At 32.5% G+C, this 26,695-nt stretch overlaps 2 protein-coding genes across 3 annotated transcripts in view; both read left to right on the forward strand.

The window, feature by feature from the left end:
• The first annotated feature begins 511 nt into the window (after positions 1 to 511).
• On the forward strand, positions 512 to 21,297 carry LOC106103696 (SH3 domain-containing kinase-binding protein 1-like). 2 transcript variants are annotated; one of them, XM_013283522.1, is made up of 15 exons: positions 512 to 693; positions 2,130 to 2,313; positions 3,811 to 3,931; positions 7,268 to 7,406; positions 8,759 to 8,941; positions 11,199 to 11,328; positions 11,841 to 11,970; positions 12,676 to 12,779; positions 13,344 to 13,592; positions 14,827 to 14,912; positions 15,211 to 15,415; positions 16,110 to 16,221; positions 16,345 to 16,453; positions 17,137 to 17,471; positions 18,055 to 21,297. In XM_013283522.1, the coding sequence occupies exons 1-15, from the start codon at positions 669 to 671 to the stop codon at positions 18,205 to 18,207; spliced, it is 2,265 nt and encodes a 754-aa protein (XP_013138976.1). In that variant the 5' UTR covers positions 512 to 668; the 3' UTR covers positions 18,208 to 21,297. The 2 variants fall into 2 exon arrangements, with proteins under 2 accessions (XP_013138976.1, XP_013138977.1); XM_013283523.1 differs by lacking the exons at positions 512 to 693; positions 2,130 to 2,313 and adding an exon at positions 3,301 to 3,395.
• A 2,828-nt stretch (positions 21,298 to 24,125) lies between these two features.
• LOC106103486 (retinal dehydrogenase 1-like) overlaps positions 24,126 to 26,695 on the forward strand; it is a 4,857-nt gene continuing 2,287 nt past the window's right edge. The window contains exons 1-6 of the mRNA XM_013283267.1: positions 24,126 to 24,200; positions 24,486 to 24,590; positions 25,195 to 25,462; positions 26,025 to 26,141; positions 26,400 to 26,587; positions 26,668 to 26,688. Of these exons, the coding sequence (XP_013138721.1) occupies positions 24,174 to 24,200; positions 24,486 to 24,590; positions 25,195 to 25,462; positions 26,025 to 26,141; positions 26,400 to 26,587; positions 26,668 to 26,688 (726 nt within the window). The 5' untranslated portion in view covers positions 24,126 to 24,173. The remainder of the gene's footprint in view (positions 24,201 to 24,485; positions 24,591 to 25,194; positions 25,463 to 26,024; positions 26,142 to 26,399; positions 26,588 to 26,667; positions 26,689 to 26,695) is intronic.

A 26,695-nucleotide genomic window follows, 5' to 3' on the forward strand; every position in this document is an offset into this window, starting at 1 on the left:
AAGTTGTTTTTGAGAACCTTGAAATAACTTGAAATCTTAGGATTTAAGGATAGAAGCTTGATGCTGCATTGTTAATATTATCTTACATATCTTGGTTCAAATTCATTGATACTAAGATTCTTTTGATTTACGGTTGTAGTAAAGGTTAAATACTATATGAATCTTAATTTTAAGTTGTAATTTTTATTTTTCAATCATATTCATAAATTAGAGTATTATTCATTATTAGGATCCTTGGTAAATTAACCAAGACTTTTATCTGCATAACTCAATGAAATCATCATATAGAATCAATTCATTACAATTTAGAAAAGGTGTGAGACGGGAATTTTATAATGAAAATTAAACTTTAAAAAAACATTTTTTAAAAGCTAAATAGCATCTCAAATTACACCTTTTTCTAATTTTCTACAGTTTTCTACCAATATGTAGTGTCAAGTTTTTATTTTTAACCTGTGTTCAGCTTTCATAATATTTTTTGTTATCTGTATTTAGCTAGTGACTTCTCTGATTTGACGTGAATGGTTGGTGTTGGTGAATGGAAAATATTTTTCATGAGATCGCCCTCATTGAATTATTTTGTGAATTTTGGTGAATTATTTTAATAAATTAAACTTTTTTCGTGAAAATGTTGTGATGATGTGATGTGTCGTATGTTTTAATAAAAAATGGAGTCTACAACAAGCCAAAAAGGTAAGTAATCGTCATCAGTCCCAAGTTAGGGCTAACTCTTGTTTGTGTATGAATAACTGTAACTTGCGATATTATTTAGGCTGACGTACGGCACCTGCTTTTTAATATAATTTAGTTTTATTTTAAAACGTTTAAGAAGACTGATAAAGCATACAATCGTATTAATATACTATAAAAATGTATTATGTTTTGTCGAGTTTTAAAAATGATTATCAAAGATGCTAAGCTTTATAAGCATTGCGCTTTCCATTAGTGTATTCGAATGTATGACTCATTTTCTTGACAATGTGATGTCATGTGCATGTTAAAAATATTAAAATTCAATCCACATTTTAACTTTACATAGATATGGCATCTATACAATGTACAACTGACTTCTATGACAATAAGTTGCTTGAGACCCCATGTCTCTCTGTATCTATTAAATGTTATGATTCCAAGTTGAAAATATTATCAACAATATTTTTTGACTACATCTTAATTTAAAACAGTAAAGATAAATATTCATGAGAACAAACTCATCAGAAATAATAATTATCATAGTTTTCATGTAAAGTCATATAATTTACTAATCACAATTGTATCATTTTATTTATTGTTGTTAATGTAATGAAAGAAACTTATTGAGGTCAACATTTTTGTAGATATGATGACCTAAATGATGTAAACATTGGTCTCTAACATCCTAATAAACCAAGTAATGCACATCCCACTATACCAGGTTGTACAAAAAACTTAGTATCACTATAAACTAAAAAAAATAATAAGGAGAATGTGATAAGCATATAACAATGACCATCTGGTCCTTGCAAATGTATTGGAACAATGCATATTTATAGAATGATCACTAAAAATATACAAAAAGAATGGCATCTTACAAATTCTTTAATAACAATAGCAGATGTGTAGATTTGTTCATTGTTTGCATTTTTAAAATATTTCCTAGATGAAAGTATTCATTTTACTTAATTCTTAAGTAGATCTATGAAGACAAGTGTGTGAATCTTGTACAGTTAGCTTCGTTGTATATGTTTACAAAGGTTCAACTTGTTCACACTCACAGTTTCAGAAATATATATGCATGTATTCCACTATATGCTCCAAACTATGGAAACATGCTATTGACAAATAAATACACATATACTGTTCGAACCGATCCCTATTTAAGTTCTGTAAACGTAAACATAGTTGTTCACCTGACTGTACTCCTTGATATGTAAAAAGTCAGTGGAACTTGTAACTGTAGGCAGTAGGTTCATGCAATACCCAGTTACAGTGTAGATAACTGACTCACAGTTTTGTTTGTGTCAAAGAGAAACCTTTTCCACAAACAAAACTGGATTTTTTTTTCACCAATGTATTATGTTTATATAAATGGCAATCCAGCGGCTAGCTGTTTAGTGGAAAATGTTTTTAGATGTGAATATTGCTTGCAGTGACATGTGTCGCGAATTACGCGTACGATGCGTCCGAGCCGGACGAGCTGAGTATCCGGCCGGGCGACGTGGTTCGCGAAGTGGAGCGGCTGTCGGGCGGCTGGTGGCGCGGCGAGCTGCGCGGACGCCGCGGCATGTTCCCTGATAATTTCGTTTCCGTCAATAATGAACATAATACCACAAGGTACTTGTTATTACCTATAAGCCTATGATTCATTGTTATGATTGTACTTTCCTTGGTGCATGCTAAATGACGTGAGTAGAGGCCTATCACAATAATTTGCAAGTAAGTTTTTCGAAACATTTTTGATAAAATTTATATAACATTTGTTTATGTGCTTTGAGACTGGTGGGTGCTACACTAGTCATGTTACAAAACTTTCTCACAAATATTCGTGTTAGGTCCTCTGTTTCGAAGGGTGAGGTTTTATTTCATTCGTATCGTAGTCATACCCTAGTGTCATAGATTAGTCATAGGGCAGGACAGTCAGTTTATTGATTTCTTAAGTTAAATATGAATAATCACTTTTTTTCCCATTTTCCGTAAAGGATAGAGGTTCAATATTGTAAAGTTTCTTCTTATTTCTTAGTCATACATTAGTGAAGATGTATTTCTCATAAAGTTCGACCCGATGATAAGATAGTTATGTTACGCTATGTATCGTTTTTGTTTCGATTTTAATTATTAAAATCGATAAAAAAATCATACGATAAGCACATACTATAACTTCGCAATATGACTGATTCATTAATAAAGGGATTTATACATTTAGCTATTTTTTTACTTTAATACTGTTACAAATTTGGGCTTGCCTTACTTTGTCGTAATAATGTACGTGACTTAAATTTAAATTCGATAGCTGAATGAACAGCTGCTGTGTCCGAATTAATAAAATTGTTACTTTGCTCGGTTTCCCAATTCATGATAAAATATTGAAAACATCTAAAAACATTATTCCCGTATCATCGTTAAATGTCTTTTAAGATACGATGTGTTTTCATTAGATAATTTGTATTTTGATCTAACAATTATCCAAATAATGTAGTTTCTAAAGCCGCTTTAATACGTATATTATCTTACTGAATATTAATATGTTTTTACGATTAGTCGAATGAAAATGATTGGCCCTAATCTAATCAGTGTAGATAACAGCGTCGCACGTTGCTGGAGTCGTCAGTTTGATTTTGTGTTCGGTCTTAAGTTGGTTATATGAAACGCTATAAGCATATTTTAAAGAAAATTGGTAGCGGGTTTAAAAATTCAAGGTAATAATAGTTGTCAAAATACTTTTTATTCATGTACAGTTCTGTACTTTTTCATGTATCCTTGATAAAGTGTGTGTGAAATTTAACTACGATCAGTTGACTCACAGGTGTTTAAGAATAACAAACAAACTTGAATTCAAATTATTTAGGATTGACATTCGCCCGCGGCTCTGTCCGCGTGAAATAAAAAAAAAAAACAAAAGTGGGTAGCCTATGTGTTCTCCCAGTCAATCCTCTACATCTATGCCCAATTTCATCGAGATCCGTTCAGCCGTTTAGGCTACAAACTCTAACAAACATCCATCCCTCTAAACTTTTGCATTTATAATAATAGTAAGATTTTAGACGTATCTGGTGCTATTGTGCAGGGATTGTGTTTGTTCCTCATGTGTCTATTAATATGTTCTATGTGCAGCAACAGATCGGTGGGTGCGCAAGGTGCCCAAGGCCGATGCCGCGCTGTTTTCAGCTACCAGCCCGCGAACCCCGACGAGCTACCACTTTGTGTTGGAGACGTATTAGAAGTTCTTGGTGAGGTAAGTCGGTTAAGTTATCTTTAAACTAAGCGTTACTGTCTATGTAAGTTAATAGTAATCTGTCCAGTAGATTTTGAGTATTGAAATACCTACATAAAATCCAAAAATACTAAATTCTCCTCTTTATAATTTTAGTGTAGATTATTATAAGCGTAACTATTATTTTAAATTCGTTTAACAATAAGTAAATTTGTTTTGAATCCAATGAAATTCCTACAGAAACCAATACTATGGTTTACAAATACATAAGTTTACGTAGGGTATGCTTACGCATAAATACTTCTTTCCTGCTACATCATAATTTTCAATTACTTTACCGCATCCTATATCCCTGTTAAGAATAGAATAAACACAAGCGGTATAAAATTGGTGACTAGTATTACGGGGAACCCCGTTCATTGTTATATCTTGGACAAATGTGCAACGATATTTATTGACTTCGTATATATTTAAGAAATAGAAACAAGCAGTAATGTAACGGGAAACAGCGTTAGCCAACATTCACATTAGCGTTTTTTTAACGCGCGTTTAAAGTTATCGTGTGTAGTAAGTCTAATGTCATAGTTATGGTATACGACGTTCTTTTGTTTATATAATTACGCCACAGAATTACATTAAAAGATAACTGTTGACATATTCTTGTGATCCTGTTTATAAGCCTTTTGCCTGTTGTATTTATTAGGTGCTGACTTTGTCTAGTAGTAGTAACTTGTTTACTCAGTGACCATTTAAGGAGCGTATAAATATTTGTTGCCAAGATTAGTTTCAAGGATGATTGTACGTAAGATGACGTAATTGTTTTCGTCAGCTATGTCTTTCGATCATTATCTGCATTAATCATTAGTATTTATTGTTTGCTTATGACTGAATGAATACATTTTTTGATGTTTAATTGATTGTACGATTTATCTGATGACTGACTTACCTACAAAGTTTTGCTTATTTATACAATACTTAAAATCTGTACTTCTATGCTAATATAATAAAACGTAAACAAACATTTCTTTGTTGCCTAAGATGTCAGCAATTACAGCATGTTTTTGAATAATTCTTTTTTAAATAAAAAGCCCTATACTTACGTCATGCTTTAGGCTATATATTTTCACGTTATTAAACTTAGGACATAAATAAATTGGAAAAAACCGTCATGTGGGAAAAGGACCATAAACTAAATAAAGTAACAATAAAGTTTTTATAATTTCATGCGAATGAAGCTGTACAGGAACAGCTAGTGTATGATAATAGTAGAGCGGTTTTTCTTATAATAAGTATAAGTTCAAAATCTATGAATATCTAATAATATTAATGTGATCTTTGCATAAAATAGATCAATTTGACTTTCTAACCATCCTCTAGCGTCGTTCAACGTAAGCACCGGTCGACCGTAACGATTCGGAGCTGTGGTTACAATTTGCTATCGCCTCGCTTTCCAATGTCTACAGCCGAAAACATCTTTAAACATAAACCTGGCAAAGTCCGCCATCAATACATAATTAGAATTAAAACAATTGAATGAGAAATTAGAGGCAATATAATAACTTAAGCAATTATCCGCGACATAATTTACTAACGTACTTTTAGAGTTAAATTGATAATCTTTTAAAAGGTCTTCTAATAGGTCTTATGACCGAATTCTGAAATGCGTTTACAATCCGGACGCCAAAACTATAATGTCACTAGCTGTTGCTCTCTTCATCAGCGTGAAATTAAAAAATAATAAAAATATAGCCTATGTTACTCACCGATAACGTAGCTTTTGAATAGTGAAAGATTTTTTGAAATAGTCCCAGTAGTTTTTGAATTATCTCAATATATACAAATCTTTCCTCTTTATAATAGTAGTATTGATTAGGAGTTAAATGCTTATCATTTAAGACGCTGTTAAAATGTGTTTTCAATATTTGGCGATAACATGAGGAAATACTAACCTTATACATTTTCTATGTAGACATCAACTCGACTCGAGAAAGTTCTCTCTTGGGTCACCTACGTGATAGTTAGCGTCTATTTTCCACTGCATTGGAATATAGGTAGCATTTCGTTCCTAGACATTTACAAATGTTGATCCCATTTATGCTTAGACGTTTGATATTCACCAAAGAGTATTTTTAGATGTTTAGGCAGTGGAAGTAAAAGAAAGTAGATCGAATTACTCACGATTACTGTATAACGCATATTAACCGTAATAATCATTTTATGTCGATTGTTACGTTTATATCTTACATCTTAATAATATTATAAATGCGAAAGTAGATAGATGGATGTTTGTTAGAGATTGTAGCCTAAACGGCTGAACGGATCCCGATCAAAATTTGGCATAGATGCAGAGGATACTGGAAGAACATGTAGGCTACTCGCTTTTGTTTTTTTTTAATTCTCACGTGGACAGAGTCGCGGGCAAAGCTAGTACTATTATAAGTAGGAATTACTTCGCATTAGTAAGAAGTAACATGTGAAATAGTAAAAATAAAACAAGTTTAACTTCATTCTCGGAACAGAATGTAATTTTACGACATTGTGACAGTATAACAAGGAGCCTTTCGTAACATTTTGTATTGTGTTTAAGTATCGAAATTACTTAAAGAGCACGTTGCTACTGTAGAGATAAGAGACTGGTTATTATGTACATATATCCGGCTTTTTTACACTTTAACACATTGAATGACATACTCTTTATGAGGAATATTTTAATTCACTAAAATCCTTTCTTTTATTATCTACCAACTTTCGCCCGAGACTCCGACCTCGTGGTATTAAAAAAAAGCAAGTAACTTATATTTTCTTCCATATTATCCTCTACGTCTATGCTTCGAGATCCATTCAGCAGTTTAGGTTACCTACAAACTCTAACAAAAATGCATTCGTCCATCAATCTAAACTTTCGCATTTATAATATTAGTAAGAAGTATGTCAAAGCAAAGACGTTATGAATTATTTGAAAATATAATGAGACAAAATGTCGCAAATAGCTCGCTAAAATTGTTTGTATGTCATTTCTCAGACCAATTAAAAGTAGCTACGTGAAACATCTGATTATTATATGAAAAGCCCGCTAACATCAGAAATATAACCTATCTAGGTATGTGAGGGGACTAATTAATTTAATTATAGGATATAAAACTATTAAATTGTAAATATAAAATTATTTCTCAATGACAATAATTTCGGATCACAAGATTCTTTGCGAGTGTAATTATTTTAAGTTGTTTTGGTTTTCATTGATAAATTTTACTATATAGCATGGAACGCAAACTCGGACGTTGTGAAAGACTGAAAAAAATTTCGTGTGTTGTCCAATGTCTAGGGAGTAATTGATAAATGTGTTTCGTTTTGTAGGTAGAGGAGGGTTGGTGGCAGGGGCGCCGCCAGGGCCGCGTGGGCGTGTTCCCTTCCAACTTTGTGGTGATGCTGGAACCCACGCAAGCCCAGCCCGCGCATCCGTACGAGCCTGCGCCAGCACTGCCGCCTAAACCTGGTAATTTCATAGCAAAATTTATGCATAGTTAAAAATGTACACCCAATTTACGTTGAATATCTTTCAGTATACTAAGAACATAAGATAATTTAGCATTATGATGCTAAGATTAGTTTTGACCTAATTGATCTTTCCAAAACAAAATATTCCATTTTTTATTGTATCTCAATAGTTGATCTTAAAATCTGTTTAATCGCGAAATAAAAAAAAAAACTGTTATATTCAAATTTGGATACCGTACTTTTATATCCCCTATCGTCGAAAAAGATCACTGGTAAGGTCTTAAATGATTATTCATTGAAATGGGTAAAACATGTTTTGCATACATACATAATGTGGCCCCATGACATACTTCATACGATAGGCTAAATTATGGTAAATTAAAAAAAAAACTAACAATACCCAGTATTAACTTCTATTCCACAGCGAATGGAGATGGGTTTTTTTATTCACTGGGAAAATAATTCTTAAAGCTTTCGTTGCAACGAGTTGACAATCTCGGCGTAAAGCTCATAAGTCGCTTAGAACTATATACTAGGATCTAACTAGGTGAACCCGACCCGGCTTGCATTGCAAACGCTACGTAAATAAAAACACAACACCTTATCAACGTGCTGATAATACAGCAAAATTTCTTTACAATCTCTCCACTTTTTTAGTTCTGGAACGCATAAACATTTTCATTTAATTCATTTGATTTAACATTAAAGTATTTGAAAGGGGGAAGATGCTAATAAGCGGAACAAACAATTTTTTAAGATTAGACGTGTCAATTCATCCATCGATGTATCCAAAGAGATTTAAGAAATATATAGACCAGGCATAGAGAATAAATTTTTTTCACCGGTAACTTCTTTTAAAGGTTCTATGTTAGTTGTCAAGCTTAGTACGCAACTTCATGTCCTTATTGACATGTTACATAACATTTTACAGTTATAATAAACTCTGTCTTCTGTTATAAAATTAATTAAAAAGCATCACAAAGTAATTATAAAAATGTAAATATGATTTAGTTGCACCTATTGACAACTAATGTAAAAATATTATAAATGCGAAAGTTTAGATGGTTGGATGGATATTTATTAGAGTTTGTAGCCTAAATGGCTGAACGAATTTCGATAAAATTTGGTATAGACGTAGAGGATAATCTGGAAGAACTGGAAGAACTACTCACTTTTGTTCTTTTTAATTCATCGCGAACAGCGTCGCAGGCGAAAGCTAGTACTTATATACATTTTGAGAAATAATAGATAGTTAGTGAGGATCATGTGAAAGTCTCAAGTGGAAGTGTCAACTTTACTTCCTCTAGAACTCAAGTTCCTTCCTGTGGTTAGAGGTTGTGTTGTGCGCAGTGAAGGAGCAATGCCGCGTGCTGTTCCCGTACTGTGCGGTGAACGAGGACGAGCTGACGCTGGCGGAGGGCGAGGTGGTGACCATCCTGTCGAAGGATGCTCCCGACCGCGGCTGGTGGCGCGGCGAGCTGCACGGCCGCGTCGGACTCTTCCCTGATAACTTCGTGCAGCTTCTGCCACCCGGTGAGTTACTTCGACCTCTATTTATCTATTTTATTTATTTAAGAAACCATTCAGCACCCTCCACCTCGGGGACGCATAGTGAGCTGGTGATGATGATGAAACTTACAAGTTGTAAATTTTGACTTGAAGTCTATTTTTCGTTAAATTCTCTCAGTTTAAATTTGTTCTACAATTGTGTGTCAGTCTAGTGTTGTTAAAAGGTAAAGATTAATCAATATGTCTTGTCTTTAATATTTAGTTATGTGTTAAATGTGCGATTTACCGCTGATATCATATATCTTGTATCAAAGCTTACACAAGCCATGTGTCACCTGCTCTGATGTAACTTATAAGTTATTTTTAGTCATGCGTGAACAAATACATCAAGAATTAAATGAAATGTAACTTATTAACCTCTATTTTTTCATTTAAAAGTAAGAACAACTTAACGGATTCTATAACAATAATATGGAAAAACAAATTGGTTCGATTCCGTCAAGTATGGACAAATAAAACAAACTAACATGACTTTTTTGTTTGTTTTATGGTTATCGTAGTGTTAACACGCTGAAGGAAACTTTATTTTCTTGTCCAGTAGGTCGTCTCGTGTATCCGTTTCTCTTTTATGAAAATAGATTTTAGAATACGATATAGTAAAAGAGCTTAGATTTAACTATGTAGACATTTTTTTTTAACTTTTAGAGTAACTAACGAATTAATCAGACGATTAATATGGAAAAAATAGTGGAGTCGGTCTTGACATTCAACTTTCGATTAAAACATAACCCACGCAAAAAGTTATACTGTTTAGTGCTATTTTAGTAATTGATTGAAAATTAAAATAGCTACAAAAATAATCGCTATTTATTATATCTGTATGTATGTAATATTATCAACTACTCAAATTAAAGCTGTCAAACGGGATTTCCCTTTTTATCAGACATCCTTTGCGAATATTAAATTCGTAATACTGTGATATTCAGTTCCTGTCCTCCATTAACTATTGCAGTTTTATTAATTTACTAATTGTAATGTTTAGTTCATCACTAATTGTTAGTAAACTAGCCTATTTAGTAAGTCAGTGTCACTATTGACATTTGTATGAAGGTCGACTTCGAGTCGTGATTTTGCGTAACTTGCCTCATCGAATGGCTTAGTCGTATTTTTATAGTTGAACAGTTTGTGTCGATAAATTACTATTATTAACTTTTTGTGTTTACGAAAATGGGTGGCGAAAGTGAGTTTAGTGATTTTTTTATGAATAATTTATAGTGATTCTGGCAGGTTGTGTTTTAAATTATATTTTTAAACCTTACTTTTTTGTTTGTATTATGTTATGTTTGTATTAAACTTGTATTATAATTTATTTTATTTAAATTTCGTTTTAAATGTTGTTCACCTTGATAGTGAAGTGATTTTAATATTGATAATGAAAGTGACAATGTAAGGCGTAAATAAATATTTTGTTTTGTTTTTTATGACATTCAGATTTTATTTTAATGTAACTAATGAATTGAAAACAATAACGTGTCAATTTTAGTATCATTCACATCATTATTATATGAATGGTAAATGTTTTTTAAGTTGTGTATACGTTTTTAAACTAAAAATGAATTTAAAAAAGTCACTGGAAAAAAGTAAAGAAATACTTCTTTTTGCTTAAAGAAGTTCTAATAAGATAACATAACACGACACTATAATAAACTTAAAACTTCATGAATTTAAAGAAACCACTACAATTTCAATGTCAAACATTATCAACGATTTCCATTCAACTAAATATTCTAATTTCGTAACTCTGGGTCTAATAAAACAACATTTATGCCCACTTTGGTTGTATTTAAATAATTAAGTAAATATTTTAATGACATCAGTAGAGTTAATCCCTCGGTCCTCTATAAAAAAATAGGCTATATAATAGACTAGCTGTTACTCACGATTTCGTCCGCAGAAATTAATATATAAAAGAAAACATACCTTATATTACTCACAGATAAATTACCTTTCTAATAGTGAAAGAATTTACAAATCGGCCCAGAAGTTTTTACATGAATCAAATACATAGGAAATACAAATTTCTACTCCTTATAATATTAGCGTAGACTAACTGTTGCTCGCGACTTCGCCCGCGTAAAAAATACTAAAAATTATTTAATCACTTCTAGAGTACCTTGAAATGGTGAAAGATTTTTTGCAATCGGCCCAGTAGTTTTTTAGTTATTTCAATACATACATAAATACTATTCTTTCCTCTATATAATGTCCGTTTTATTTCCAGTAACACAAGAAGTGGATGAGAAGAAGCCGGACCGGCCGCCCGCGAAGACAACTAACGCCATCTATCCCGTACTCAACAAGTATTCAGAGAAAACTGCCTCTGTAAAGGAGCTCAGCACTTCCAAAATAAGGTCAGCTAACAGCGAGTTTTACTACCACTGTACACCTTCAAAGCTGTTTTTAATAATATGTTGATACTGCCTGCACTAAATAATGTCGTTTTGACAGCTGTCAGTTTGAAGTAATTATGGGAAGCAAAATAATGAAATCTATCCATATTAGTATTGAGCGCTGCTTTTTCTTGATATCTTACTAATATTATAAATGCGAATGTTTAGATAGATGGATGTTTGTTAGATGTGAGCTGAACGGATCTTGATGAAATTTAGTATAAATAGTATAAATAAAAAAATATAAGAGCACACAAAGGCTTTTTTATCAATTCCAAGCGAACGGAGTCGCGGGAAAAAGCTAGTTGATTTATATTTTGCTTCGATGTAATTGCCAAATATTTTTGTTTAGTTCAGATTACAAAGATCCGTAAAGTCTGTAGCTTTTATTTTTATTCACCGAATACACTTTAGCTGTTAAGATATACGCATCAAAATTACATTCTCTATAGTTTATATTTTTATATTTCCAGCCTGCACAAGGAGAGTACGACAAGCAAAGACAGTAGCACGAGCAGCACCAGCACAGTAACACACTCCAGTAAACTGGAATCGGAGAAGATCGTACATAATGACACCGTTAATGATACACCAGATGGACAAGTAAGTATCATGTCGCTGACCAATTATGAATTCAGTCAGTATTCAATCTGTCCAGTCTAGTAATATTATAGACAGGTTTTCCACTTTTTAATACAATTTTTTGTTTATCTTTTTTACTAGAATTTAATTCTATTATTTCAAACCCAATTTTTAAGATATGTTCTTTAATAAATGTAAAACATTAAGTAATTTTATAAATAGTAATAGTCATTACCTACTACTTAGCCTTAACAGTAATTATGTATTTAATGTTAAAATCCATTAAGAAATGCCGGTTTATTTTGTTGTACAATGATGTCAGTGATCAAGATGCTATCATTGTTGATAACGATTGTGATTTGTGATTGATAACTCATTCTAGTGATTATTTCAAATGTGTAACTGTCAATACATTAATATTTAAAACATTTAATAAATAATTTCCCTCATTAAAATAATAAAACCTCATTTACAGTGATCTAAGAGAGTTTTAAGTGCAGTTTTAGTTAAGAAAACAAAGTTATATGTCAGTTAGCAAATATTTAATGAATGCCTTAAATGGTCTCTAGAAGTGCAAATGTAATTTTTCGTACAAAATTAATATTAAAGATTACTATAAGATTGTTAAATGACTCGTTTAGAACTTTAATTTTGATACATAAGTGTTTATATTTTATAGTGGTTAAAATGAATAGGTATATTGATAAGTTTGTAAATCGTGTGAAGGTGAAAAAGCCGCCGGTGCCGTTAAAAAAGAGTCCCACGCCCTCGTCAACTGTGAGCGGACTTTTCAGCGGACTGAAGAATAAAATGCTATCATCCTCTGATAAGTGAGTATAGTTTATTTATAAAAATGTTTTACAAAATAAATACTATACATTTACAGTATATACTATACATTTCGCATTTACAGTAATAATATTACGGTAAATGCGAAAATTTAGATAGGTGGATGTTTGTTAGATGTCTCTAAACTGCTGAAAGGATCTCGATCAAATTTGGCTTAGATGTAGAAGATGGAATGTTTGTTTTTTAATTCCACGCGAACAGATTTGCTGGAGAAAGCTATAAATTACATGTTTTTCATATGTAGAATAGGGCAATCTGTCAATGTATCCTCTTAAATGCTATGTTTGAATGTCGAAGATTATTCTAACAAGCTTTAAAAACGCTCGTAATAGCCAAATGGCGAACAACCCAGCTATCTAATGATCAGATGATAAAAAAATATGTCACTAGTCAAGCTTGTGGTACTTAGTGATAACTTTTTAATGGTGAAAAACTGTTTTAAATCGTCCCAGTAGTTCTTGAGCTTTCAATGCGTACAAAAATACAAATCTTTTCTCTTTATAATATTAGTATAGATTATAATTGAATTGAATGTATGTTTCCAGAGAGAAATCATCAACTGTATCAAGTGGTAGCAGCAGTAGCGGGGAGTGGGATAAGATCGACGGCGGTGTTCCCAGCAAAGCGGCAAATGCCACTGCCAATGCCACTGCTAATGCCACACCCCCCGCCAATGCCACGCCCAATGCCACACCCACTGCGGTACCGAACAACACCAGCGTGATTGCTAACAATGTTAATACATTCGACCATGTTGAAAGGAATTCTATATTGAACGATCCTCGAGCTGGCAGGTAATAACATGCTTATTAACGCTGAATATTATATTTCTATAAGTTATTTCTTATTTATTCATGAAATTAAAAAAAAAAACATGTGTTTTGAGTATTTTATGCCTAGTTACATTATCCCAATCCAGCGATTGAATACGATGCTTGATAACAATTGAAAAATTCATACCAATTGTGATCAAGTGTTGGTATCGATCGCTGGATTGGAATGATGTAAACCTGGCACTATCGAATAAAAACATAATCTAACAAATTCGCATAACATTTGATAGAAAAATCTATGATTTTAATTTATTTTAGATGTTTACAAATGCATGAAAAATATGCATGTTTTTGTATGTCTGTAACATAAATGTTAAAGTATAACTTAAAACTAGCAATCTTTTAAAATACACATTTTTCTGTTATATCCATACCTTTACTGTTAATGTTACTTAGTGATAATTAAGTTTTCACTCAAGTTTCAATTTTCGGAGTTTATTTAATACAAACATTAGAATGTTTATTTACTATTAATATAGAAAACTAGTTTATTATTTATATTTGTATGGATAATGTTGCAGTAAGAAAGTGCGTATTCGTCGTCGACATTCTGATCGGCGATCGCATAGGAGTAAGTCGTGTGCCGACGCTCGGCGCTCGGCCCCGTAAGATATTTACTGTTTCTGTGTGGAAACTACGTGAAAACAACAAAACGTAGATATTATCGATTCTAATTATTAATACAACGTGTGAAATAATATTGCACCTTAGATTGAAATGGAGTAAACAATTTGTTATTACAAAAATGATTTATATGAGAAAATAATTATATGGGAATTAATATTATTTTAATTTATGTTGTGTGTTATGTGATTAATGCAGTAAATTGAGTTCGAGTGTTTTTGTTATAATTCTCAAAGCGTATGTTGTTTAAAGTAGTAAAATGTTTAGTTTCACCTGTAATTATTTGTACATGTTTTAATTGTTGTATTTTTGTCAAAACAGACATTTTATATCTTAGCCCGCCAATATACAGTGGTGTAATTTTCTCTTACATTAAAATAAAGACAATTAATACATTTCGTACAATTATTGACTAATTTATTAAATTAGTAAGTAACAAATAAATATTGTTACGAAGAAAATAGGTAATTGGATTTGGACTTGGTCCTTCGAGCCGACACAAATAATGTTTAAATCTGTGGTTTTGTTTTAAATGACTGAAAATGATAATAAATATCGTGTAATATTGCAGAGTGAAAGCCCCGCGGCGGCGGCCGCCCAGCCAGGCGCTGCGTGACGACACGCCCATACAGATCGGACTCAGCAACGGACATGAAGGTTATTTTATTTACCTTATATTCGGCATCGAAATCTGTAATATGTCAACTCACGTTATGCAATCTCGTAGTCAGTGTACAGTTTCTAGGTTGTAATCCAGGTCGATATCGATTGCTGGACTGGAATAGTGCAAACCGGAATTTCCCGTTTAAAAAATCTCACTGGTATCTAATACTATCTTTAAAGGTACCAATAAGTTTTCGCTTTCCAAGTTAAAGGCCCGGAAACATAAATTTAAAATTGATATCTGTAACATCCATCCAATATTTCGTATATAGTTAGTATTTGTAAATTTCAGTACCAACGGAAAAGCCTACCGGAGATAAATTAGAGGAGATAAGGCCGCGAGCGCGCGAGTGGGAGAAGCACCGCGCGCCCTGGATGGACGAGCTGAAGATGAGCCAGGCCAAGAAGACCAGCTTCAGCGACACCAAGTCCCGCTCCGTCTCCTCCTCCTCCGACACCGGCGTTGCCAGCAAGGCCGGCGGCGGCAGCACCGACAGGTACAGACTCACTCATTCACTAGTTACATCATTCACTCGTTCACTGTTTAAATCATTTGTTTGTTCACTGTATAAATCACTAATAGGCCTAATTTTAGCCTTAAGCGCCTTAAGCGCCAAAAGCCTATTGTTTTGGGGTACGGACTACCGATCTTGCGGTCGAGGGTTCGAATCTCTCCATTCGACTATTGTCTCGAACCATATCCTAGCACAAGCCTAGAGCTAAGTTGGAACGGTTGAAGGAAATATTACTAAATTAATAAAAAATCTACTAAAATTTGATATAAACAAAAGATAAAAAAAATCAGTACCTTTTCTTAAGAGCAAAGGATAGGAAGAAAAAGTGTATTTGACGGCGGAGAAAACGCATAGTAAGGGGAAATATCTTTGTGTGTCTCCTTCATTTATTTAGTGAAGGCAACGCATCTGCAATTGCGGATGTCTATGGGCAGCGGTCGCTTCGCCATTTCGACGGTTTCAGGAGGCCGCTTGCTCGTTTGCCACTTTATAATATAAAAAAGTCATTCATTCACTATTTTCAGGCATTCTTTTTAAAGCAAATTCCGTCTTGCATTCACTTTATTTTTTTAATTAAATATTGAATGAAAGAGAGGAATTGGCAAGTTAGCGAGTATAGTAAATGAACTATTTAAGTAAATATTTATAGTTATAAGTTAATAAAAAATTGTTACAGAATTCTCGAATGTGGTCTAGAAGAAAGAAAAACGTCAACACACTCTATGGAAATGTCTAAAAGCACCTCTTCTATCAGCAATAGGATATCCGTTCTCGAAAGCTTTGAAGAGGTAACAATAATTTGTTATTTTCCAATTTATATTTACAAAAATAGCACATAGTTTCAATTAATTATTTTCAACTATTTACAGATAATAAAATATATGTTAATGAGAAAGGAAACTTTTTTACAGACTAAGACGCGACACTCGCTCGAAGCAAAGAAGGAGGTGAGCAGTAACTCTCGCGAGGAGACCAACTTGAACAAGTCCGTGCCCCCCCTGCCCTCTCCCACTGCTGCCGGTATGTATGACTAACATCTTTTTATTGACTTATTTTATATATATATTTATATAAGTATACAAAACAGCTAATTTAATTACATAGGAAAATAGAAAACAAGTATACACAAAATCGATAAATTAGCAGGTGCATAACTACATTATCAGAAATTATTAAAGTATTTTTTTCTAAATTAAGTAATTACATAAATTATAAAGCGCCAAACAAGGTGACGTAATTATACATTATAGTCTCCATTTCAATTAAATTAGACTAACATACATAAATTTATTTTTAATGCTACTTTTTGATAGGTGAAATATTCAATTTACAACAATAATTCCCAATCAGGAATCCCAGGGGTTCATAGGAAATCCGTCAGGGGTCCACGATATCTAGAAATATAATTGGAGGGGTCCATAAGTTGCAAATGATTGTCTTATATGTCTCTTAGCAACCCCCAGACGGCAAAAAAGGGTCCACAGAGACTATAACAACTTTTAAAGGGGTTTAGAAGGAAATATTTGCGAACCTCTGGTTTATACGATAGTAAGATACGTTATTAAACATTTCTATACTAATATTATAAAGAGGAAAGATGTGTATTTTTGGATTTTGTATGTATTAAAATAACTCAAAAACTATTGGGCTGATTTTAAACTATTTCACCATACGTAAATTTTATGTTATATATTTTCCTTCAGGTCGGACGTTAACAGCGATGCTAGAAGAACTAAAGAAACCTTCAACACCGCCGATGACGGCCGCCAGAAGCGAACCAGTCACCGACAGATCTCCCAAATTCGACAAAACAGTCACTAATACGGAGAAAATAAACGAAACCAACTCAATAACCAAGTCTTCTGCGATCATAGAGAAGACCAGCGTTATAGAAAGAGCAGAGAAGAGCGAGGAGAAGGTGGAGAGACCGGCCGCGTTGTCTGTCGGCGCGACCACGTTGGAGAGGCGATCTCATTCAAACAAACAGGATTCAAAGATCGAGGCTACTGATGCATTAATCGCACAACTTAATTGCAGGGTAAGTTACTTTTTAATTGTACCTAATTTTTCTATATTTTGCTCCGATATCAACTGCAAATATATTTACTACACAACATTTAACCGCTTATGTCAGTCCCCTTATTATTTCCACTCTCTTTGTACAAGGAATAGATGAGAAAGAAACATAGTTTAGCCAAGGGATATGTAGGAGAAACATTCGGTTTTTGTACGTCCTCTCTGCTTTTAAGGTAGCGGTTGCGTCTCTATTTACCTACCATATACTATAAAATAATTGTTGCTAATGCTTAAGTCCAAAAAAAATTGACTAGCTGTGACTCGTGACTTCGCCCGCGTTAAATTAAAAAAAATGTAGCCTCACTGGTAATGTTGCTTTATAATGGTGAAAGAATTTTTATAATTGACCCAGTAGTTTTATAGTTATTTCAATACATACAAAAATACAAATCTTTCCTCTTTATATTATTAGTATAGAATAAATACTTTACCACAATATTACATCACATTATCCCATAATTTACCTAAAACAACTGAAAAAATAAATAGTTGAACATTAGAATGTTGAAAACATTTTGTACAATTAAAACTTTTAACATTCACAGATAACAAATCTGGAGAAGCTTCTAGAAGTACAGAATGCAAAATTCAATGCGGCCATTGAAGAATTGTCATACAAACTGGCAGCAGAAACGGAGAAGAGACAGGCATTACAATCAGAGCTGGAGAAACTGGCGCAGTGCGTCACACAAGTCTAGCCCAGACTGATACTGGATTATGTGAATTATAGTGAAATAGTGTACAAACAGTGCTGTGTAGTGTTGTGCTAAAGAAACATATAGTAAATGTTGGAATTACTACCCGTGCACAATACGAGTATCAAACAATGACGTCATCACGTACGTATAAAAGATTACACCGTAAAATGGTCTTTAATGAAAGTAGCATTAGATTTATTTTCCATTGAATATTGTCTGACATTCCCTACAAAATTTTTTGTGTTTACACTCGTATTTTCCGTTGTCCAAAAGCGTTTTTATACTAGACAAATTAAGTAACTTCTTAGTTGAAATAATACTATTTAGAGCAGTTTTACTGCTTTTTTTAATATTGTTTTCTAGTACATTAACATTCCTTAATATTATTTTATAATCCCTTGTGTTGTTATTTTTATAACGCAGTTATTAACGCTTTTGTTTCGATTATGTACTTATGATACATATAATGTTAACATAAATAACATTTTATTAGCTTTAAGGCGTTGTTATTTAATAGCAGGGTTTCACTGTTTCGTGTACTTAATCCGTTAGCGCACGAAAATTTAATAAAATGCATTCACAGTTTACAGAATAGCACAAGATAAAAATAAATAATTTTTCGGTTACACATTTGTAAGGAATTCTTGTTATTACTACAGTTCCATTTGTTACGTAATCGACGCCATTTTGTATTACGTATTAATACATAAGATTATGTAAACTTTTGTAATTCTTAACAGATTTTTACATTTTTTTTTTCGAATTAAATAGCTTAACGTACAAGCAGCCTAATTGTATTTATAATTAATATTAGTTTATATGTAAGTCTCAATGCGTAAATTATGATTACAAAATTAGTGCCATTTTTGATTTAAAACTGCGTAAATTAAGGTCTGGTATAATAAGATTCAAATTTTATATCAGCTCGGGGTTATACATGAGTGCATAATTCGAGTCTGCGAAGTATCGTAAGTTCGACTAAATATTTTTGGGAAAATTTCCCCAGTGTAAAATACCTATATTTGTGTTCTGTGTACATCATCCGAGCCGCTGTAAGGTTTAAATGGCAGTATATTAGTATGAATATTGAAGTTCATGATGAAATTATCTATATGTGACTGCAAAATAAGCAAAGAGTCTAATTCCAGATTGTGGGAACCAATGAATTAAAATTTAGTCATAGTAGTAAAATTTGGTACATACAATTCTTTACAATTGACATTTTTTAAAAGTTTTTTTTATTTAGATACATATCATTTGTGATTGTAACATTCCACATGTTTTAACGTTTTTTTATCGTTTATTGGTCAAAGATATATTTTAGCCAAAGTATGATTTTCCATCATTATGCATAATATACGCCGAGAGCCATATTTTCTACCTGTAATTAATATATTTTTGTATTTTGTACAGAGATTGATTATAATCGTTTTTACAATGTAACAGATGTACCTTTTTGTCTAAACATATCTTTAATATTTTTGTTCACTAATCCATTATAGAATAACTCGATGTCAGTTCCACCTCTTTGATTATAAGTATTAAAAAAAAGTTTATTTAGTAAATTGTCAAAAGGTTGTGTTTAACCATCCAATGTTTTAAACATTTATTTCAAAATGAGGTTTGTATCCAAGGCGTCTTTATATTGTTTATACTTCTAAAATTATAAAACAAGAGCATAAATGTGAAAAAAGTTCTCCGGAGAACTTTTGTTGGAGTAAATTCCCTAATGTTTGTCATAATACAAAATGAAATGTAGTCAAATTTGTATGAAACATTTCATTTATAGGTTATTGTAACTATGTTATGGATTTTCTGTGGTCTAGTAAAATAAAGTTGCATTTTACATACGCCTTGGATGTATCTTTACGCGATTGAATAAGGCTCGTAGAATCTGTAGTTGGTTATATCAGTAAAAAATGTTGAAATATGATTAGTTTAAACTAAATAATTTATAAACTATAGAGAATAGTTTATAGATAAAATTGTGATAGACATTGCCTAAATATAAACTTACGTTACTAAATCATTTTAAAGGCTTTAATTGTGCACAAATAACATGAATTATATGTACAGATGAAAAAATTGTCTATTAGTTTTGACAAAGAAAAAATATATATTGTTAAGTTGTCCTAGCTAGTACAGATAGCAGCATAATTTTATCGATTAATAGTAATTTTGTACAATAAATTATCCCACAGTAATTGCACACATGAACATAATAGTGTAACCTAATCGAGAATATAAAAATCCTGGCCTAAAGGCGCTGCAATCGCCTTTGCATCACTTTAGTAAGCATAAAAATAGTTTTTTTTATCACTGGGCAAGCTATAATCGAGATTTTTGTAACAATAGTTTCAAAGTAGGCATGTATCTAGTTGTATGAAAATCGATTCAAGTATTGGATATACAAATATCGATTTTTAGTATCGATTAGAATAACAAAAATTTTCCGTAAAAAATGATCAAGTCCTTTTTTCTTATGCAGACAGTACACAGAAAAATTGGAATTTTTTATTGAATACATTTGTTTTAGAATGCATAATGTTGGCTTTCAGAATATTTTTCTTATTGCTTTTTTAATTAGCAATGTACATGTATTTTTTAATAAAGATAGTGACAATTCACTTTTTTATCAGACAACTGTAATTATTTTTGATTGTTGAAAAAGAAGTATCATTTGTTTAATTTATTGTGTTAATTATTTATTATTAATTAACTGTATATTTCAGAAACATTATCTTAGAAAATTTTTAATCAACAACAAATGTTTAAGCCCTGTTATATTAATTCAGTCCAGCGATCTAATCCAGCACTGAATTACAACTGGAAAGGAGTCTTACTTGAATGAAGTTGGTTACATTGTGAACTTTATCCAGCGTTAGATTCAATCGTTGTTCTGAAATAATGTTAACTGGGCTTTATTTAGAATTGAAATATTTTAAAAACCGGTAAATACCAGAAAACTAGTGATGTACCTGTGTAGTGAAATGCCTTTAAAAAGTCCGATTTTAGGCGTTACTTATTTCACGTAAGGCTCGTTCGTACCTGAGATATTGTATTAAAGAAGTCGATTCTATTTATATAAAATGACGAATATTATTGTGCATATAATACTGACATGTTCAAACTCTCAAGTATTAAAACTCTTATGAGCTTAAATAGCTCTTTTGTCAACATCTTTGTACGGTTCTTTTCAAATATCTTGACTGTCCAAGGTCATCAATACTCTGCGAAGTAATGCCCAGTCATGATAAGGTATCTGACAAGTACTGCACATGATTTGAAAAGAAATGTATTAAAAATGGTCGACTACAATAATATGTAATTCAAATTGCGATTTGTTAAATGTATTTGAAAAAAGAATCATACAGTTTCTGTAAGACAATTTTTGTTATAATTTATCGTGCATGTCAAAAAGGTTCAAAAGCTTGAATATCGATATTTCTATCGACAAGTCGACCATCCCTAAAATGAAGTAATAAGGCGACACGTACGTTTGCGAAGCCAATAGATGCATTTATATTAATTCTTGATGTACATAAGTTTTATAAATAAAGGCGTAGATAATAAAATGTACATAAATAAAAAGCTTGGTGGAAAGTACACGTCGAGTTGGGAATGAAGGGGTTTATATGATAAACCGAAGTTATTTTGTATTATAATAATAAAAATTCGATGTAATTTTTTTTAGTACTTAATTTTTTTATGTACGCTGTTCTCACTCCATGCATTCCCGATGTCTAAGAGGTTCGATATATTCATATTATGAATAATAAAATAAATATACTATGTAATATTAACTGAGTTTTTTTCTACTATCCCACAGTTTAATGACAAACAAATTCTATGGGCCTGACCCACCACTAATAAAGGCTCAGATAGCTTAAAAATGACGTCATTGTTAGATCAGGGAACAAAATCCGATATTTCTGTCACATATTTTACACGTTAGATTGTTGTCAGACAATTTACAATTTGGTGGGACAGGCACTTACACTTACGAGAAAATGACTCCTTTGATTACTGATCGTTAATTACTATTACCATTTATCTTTAGACAAAATTAATATTAACACCTTTTATAAAAAGGGATGGAATGGGAAGAGTACTAAAATTAGGCATTCTAAACTTATTTAGACCCAATTAAAATCGTCCATAACTGTGCAATTGACTGTCCACTGCCATGACATTACAAATGATTAAAGCACTAAATGAAATTCAAATTAAAAAATAACATCTTTACCTCCATTGCGGTCGCCTGGAATAAATTACAAATTAATTAAATGAAGTTCTGTTTTGAAGCAAAAGTTGCTAAAAAGTTTGGATATCTAGACTTGTTCATGCTATTCAACACCCTCAGCGCCAGACCCTAAGTGAGCGTTTAAAACACACATTTTTTTTTGTTTGAATTTATTTAAAAATACATAACATATCATATATTGTTTTTCACCCCCATTTTTCCCCTTTTTTCCTTGGATTTTTATACACGTGGCTTGGAAAATAGTTCATTTCTAGACACTTTTTGACAAAAAGATACACATGGCGCCTAAGGTATTAAGGTATTATTTTATTAAGCGTAGTTCGAATATAACATAGATTTAACTTCAAGCTTACGTCATCAAGTAATAAGTTAGCAAACATGAAGACTTTAATATTAGACACGTTCTACTCAATTAGATTACCCGTTACGGTAGCTTATAAAATTGTCTTCTTAATCCCTGCTAAGCCTAGTTCGTAATTAAAATGCCGACAGACTTTAATATCCGGCTGAAATAAGACAATCAACCCGGCAATTTGTCCCTAAGTAAGCAGTGAACTGACCGTAAAACAGTAAGGGCTGCCATACACGGATTGCTTTAAGCACTCGGTACAAATAAATGAAATTTAGGGTTGGTGTTCAATAATCAATGTACACGGCCGCAGTTTGCGGTAAAATTCCAGGATAGGTGTATTTTTATTGCTTTAGACAGTTGGTGTCGACTAATGGATTAGTCCGTGTATGGCGTACCTAAGAGGATAGTAATTAAGAACAAGCATTGGTAATTTAAAAAGTAATAAACCTGATTGTAGATAACTTCAGCAAAGATACTTGGCTGAAATGATTAGGATTTTTCTCGGTAACTATTGCCAAAGATATTTGATCTTTTTAAAAAGAAAATACCAATAAGAACTCCTTTCTTATCGGTTTGTGATAAGTACATAAGATATTATCATGTAAGTAATAATGTTTGATTTAAATGGTGTAATATTGTGCAATAGGATTCACAGTACGTAAATTGACGTGTTGAGAAGGAAATCCTTTTAATAATGACTTGTACTTTGATCCGTTTAAAATTCGATTGTAAACTCAAAATCCTTACAACAATGACTCAACACAATAAACATGACAACAATGACTTGAATCTTTGAACAATTTAATTATATAACAAATTTTAAAACTTCTTTTAGTAAACTATGTCATTCAATTTTGATTCTTTTGCATGTATTCCATTTTCTTCATCTTATAAAAAAAGCAAGTGAGTTCAAAATTTTATTAAGGTATACACAAATTTTTCATTTTTCGTGTTTCGTTAGACGATAAATAACTAGCTTTTACTTGTGACGTTTTCCACGCAGGATTAAACAAAAACGAAGTAACCTATGTGTTCTTCCAGACTTTATTCTACTATATTTTTGTTAAATTTAATCCATATAAGTTAAGCCGTTCTGAAGATAGGTAGTAACAATTATACACCGCTTCAAACATTTCTAGTAGTATGATGAAGTAAGAAAATTATTAAGCGATAGATTTTTACTAAACATAATTACACTAATTTTTATTTATAATTTTGAATATCATCATGATTGGTGTTTTTTCTACTTATCATCATGAACATCGTGTGATAAACGCTCATAGTATAAAATGATATTTCATTCAATGTTTTTAATATTAGTGTGTTCAAAATCGTGTGTTACAGACAGACATGGCGCCACAAATTAAATATACAAAGGTAGTGTTAATTACACTTGATTGGTTTTCTAAATTTACCCTGAATTCAAGAAAAAATGCAAATGTTTAATCGTGTTTTGTTGTGAAGTGTTTTGATACGTTGTGTTTGGTTTCCACTATCCTGAAACAAAAGACTGTAAAATGTCAGCCTTTCCAGGTAGAATAAATCCGTGAAAACGTTACAAAGCAGTGGTAACTTATTTTGATGCAGTTGAAAATAGAAGACATTAAATATGACTAATTCAAGTCGATGCATAATTTTTACTCATTATTTCATTTTTAACAGCTGTTCATCGACAACCAGTGGGTGGACGCCGTCAGTGGAAAAACCTTCGAAACTTACAACCCTCATGATGGCTCCGTTATCGCTAAAGTATCTGAGGGTGGTGAGGTAATTATATAATGTAATTTTTAAACGTCCCCCTATAAAAATGAGATTATAGGACTCTTATCTATTCGTCGTATATCTAAAAAAAATATAATTTTACGCACTGACACAGCAAATTATTCGTGCTAGGTGTAAAGTAATACACAACGAAGTGATGTGATAATTTTTAAAACATGCAATTCAACCGCGCCAAGTTTCTTTATCATGTACCGGATATACTGCAAGGTCAATACGTTAAATATATTACACCACATCGTAAATAGTTTTGCAATACAAACTAATCGCTTTCTAGATATTAATCCGACCATTCATTGTTGAACAAACGACTACGTATGCGTAGATCTAAAGATACGGAAGACGCCAGGACCATGTTCCTTCCTTCCTACCTTCCTTTTTACAAGCACGAAGTAATTTGTAATGTTCGTAATATACGGGATGTCAACCCGTAAACATGGCGCATACAACTGTGCCAAAATATTGGGAGCCATAACAACCCAATCGTGGTAAGAAACCCGTGTCTTACAAACATTATATTAGTAAAATCACGATAGTTTAAAGTTATGTATTACAGGGTCATTTATTTATTAAGCTATGTCTTCTGTACCAGGCGGATATAAATTTAGCGGTAGCAGCAGCGAAGCGTGCCTTCCAACGCAACTCTGAATGGCGTCTCCTGGATGCATCCCAAAGAGGTTATTTACTCTACAAATTCGCTGATCTGGTGGAAAGGGACTTCGAGTACCTCGCTGAACTTGAGAGCTACAACAATGGGATGGTGGTTAGCTTGTCAAAAGGATTCAATCGGCACGGTATCGATTATATTCGATACTTGGCCAGTTTGGCTGACAAAGTTCAAGGAGATACCATTCCTCTTAGTGAGTATTTGGACTTAAAATATCGTATGTAGATCTTATTTTTAACTATTTCATCCGCTAAAATTATGTAAAAACATGTGTTTAACTGCCGCACAGAGTTGTTAGTAATTATGGTCATTTAAGAATTCCTTCATCATAAATTTGATCCTAAATGCAGCAGTAAAATGTTGTTTTCGTTATTACATGAATTTAAGTGGAAACACTTTAAATATTACACTCTATCACTACTCCGCATATGTTGCTTGAAATATCTCACAAAGTTTGCTAACGTTTCATAAACCATTATAACAACGAGAAGGTAATATATGAGGGTAACGTTGCAAAGTTGTTTTCCCCTATTACCTAGAAATACAAACAATTTTCAACATGAAACTCTCGTAAAACGTTTTGGTCAATTACGTTATTGTTACGTAATGTGATATGTGGCTTTCTTTTACATTTTTGGCCATATTTTAAATGTTTGATGAAAATTTTGATTCAAGAAATTTGAGAAAAAATTGGAAAACCATTAAAAGAATGTATAGAACAAAGTTTGATTATATTTTTTTTGTGCTAATTTCAGGTGGTGATGTTTTTTCATACACGTTGAAGCAACCTGTGGGCGTGTGCGGACTCATCCTGCCGTGGAATGGACCGATCATGATGTTTATCCACAAAGTAGTAACTGCTCTCGCCGCCGGTAATTTGTTTTATTTGAAACATTGAATAGTTACTATTAACAAATTTTAACAAACATTTTCCCATAGGTAATTTACTTGAAATTTCTCGATTATGAAAGAGTAGTGTGGACTTCTTTTTGCTTTTACTATATTTAACTTTCATTGTTCATGGGTCTTCTTAATTTTAGAAATCATCTGACATCATTTTCTTAGATTCCTAATTAACGTTATATAGCTTATTAATCTATTGGCTAAGGGTTAAATATGTAATATTTCAGGTTGCACGGTGGTTGTGAAGCCAGCAGAGCAGACGCCGCTGACAGCGCTGGCTCTGGCCGCGTTGCTGCAGGAGGCGGGCGTGCCGGCTGGCGTTGTCAACGTCGTCAACGGTTTCGGCGTTGGTGCTGGCACCACACTTACCCACCACCCCGACGTCGCCAAGATCTCATTCACTGGATCACTTGAAGTAGGATAATTGTTTTTTCCCTCGAACTATCTGTACTCACAAAGCTCCATCAGCAGTCTTTTAAATTGTATTTTTTTTAGGTTGGAAAACTCATTCAAAAAGCAGCTG

Source organism: Papilio polytes, unplaced genomic scaffold, assembly GCF_000836215.1.
Source record: "Papilio polytes unplaced genomic scaffold, Ppol_1.0 DF823731.1, whole genome shotgun sequence".
Taxonomy (NCBI): Eukaryota; Metazoa; Arthropoda; class Insecta; order Lepidoptera; family Papilionidae; genus Papilio; species Papilio polytes.

What these genes read in the sequence shown, in the direction of transcription:
- LOC106103696 (XM_013283522.1), top strand. Translation starts at nt 669, where the DNA reads ATGGAGTCTACAACAAGCCAAAAAG. An exon ending in AGCACTGCCGCCTAAACCTG is followed by an intron (nt 7,407 to 8,758) that starts GTAATTTCATAG and finishes TGTTGTGCGCAG; the next exon opens with TGAAGGAGCAATGCCGCGTG. An exon ending in ATGCTATCATCCTCTGATAA is followed by an intron (nt 12,780 to 13,343) that starts GTGAGTATAGTT and finishes GTATGTTTCCAG; the next exon opens with AGAGAAATCATCAACTGTAT.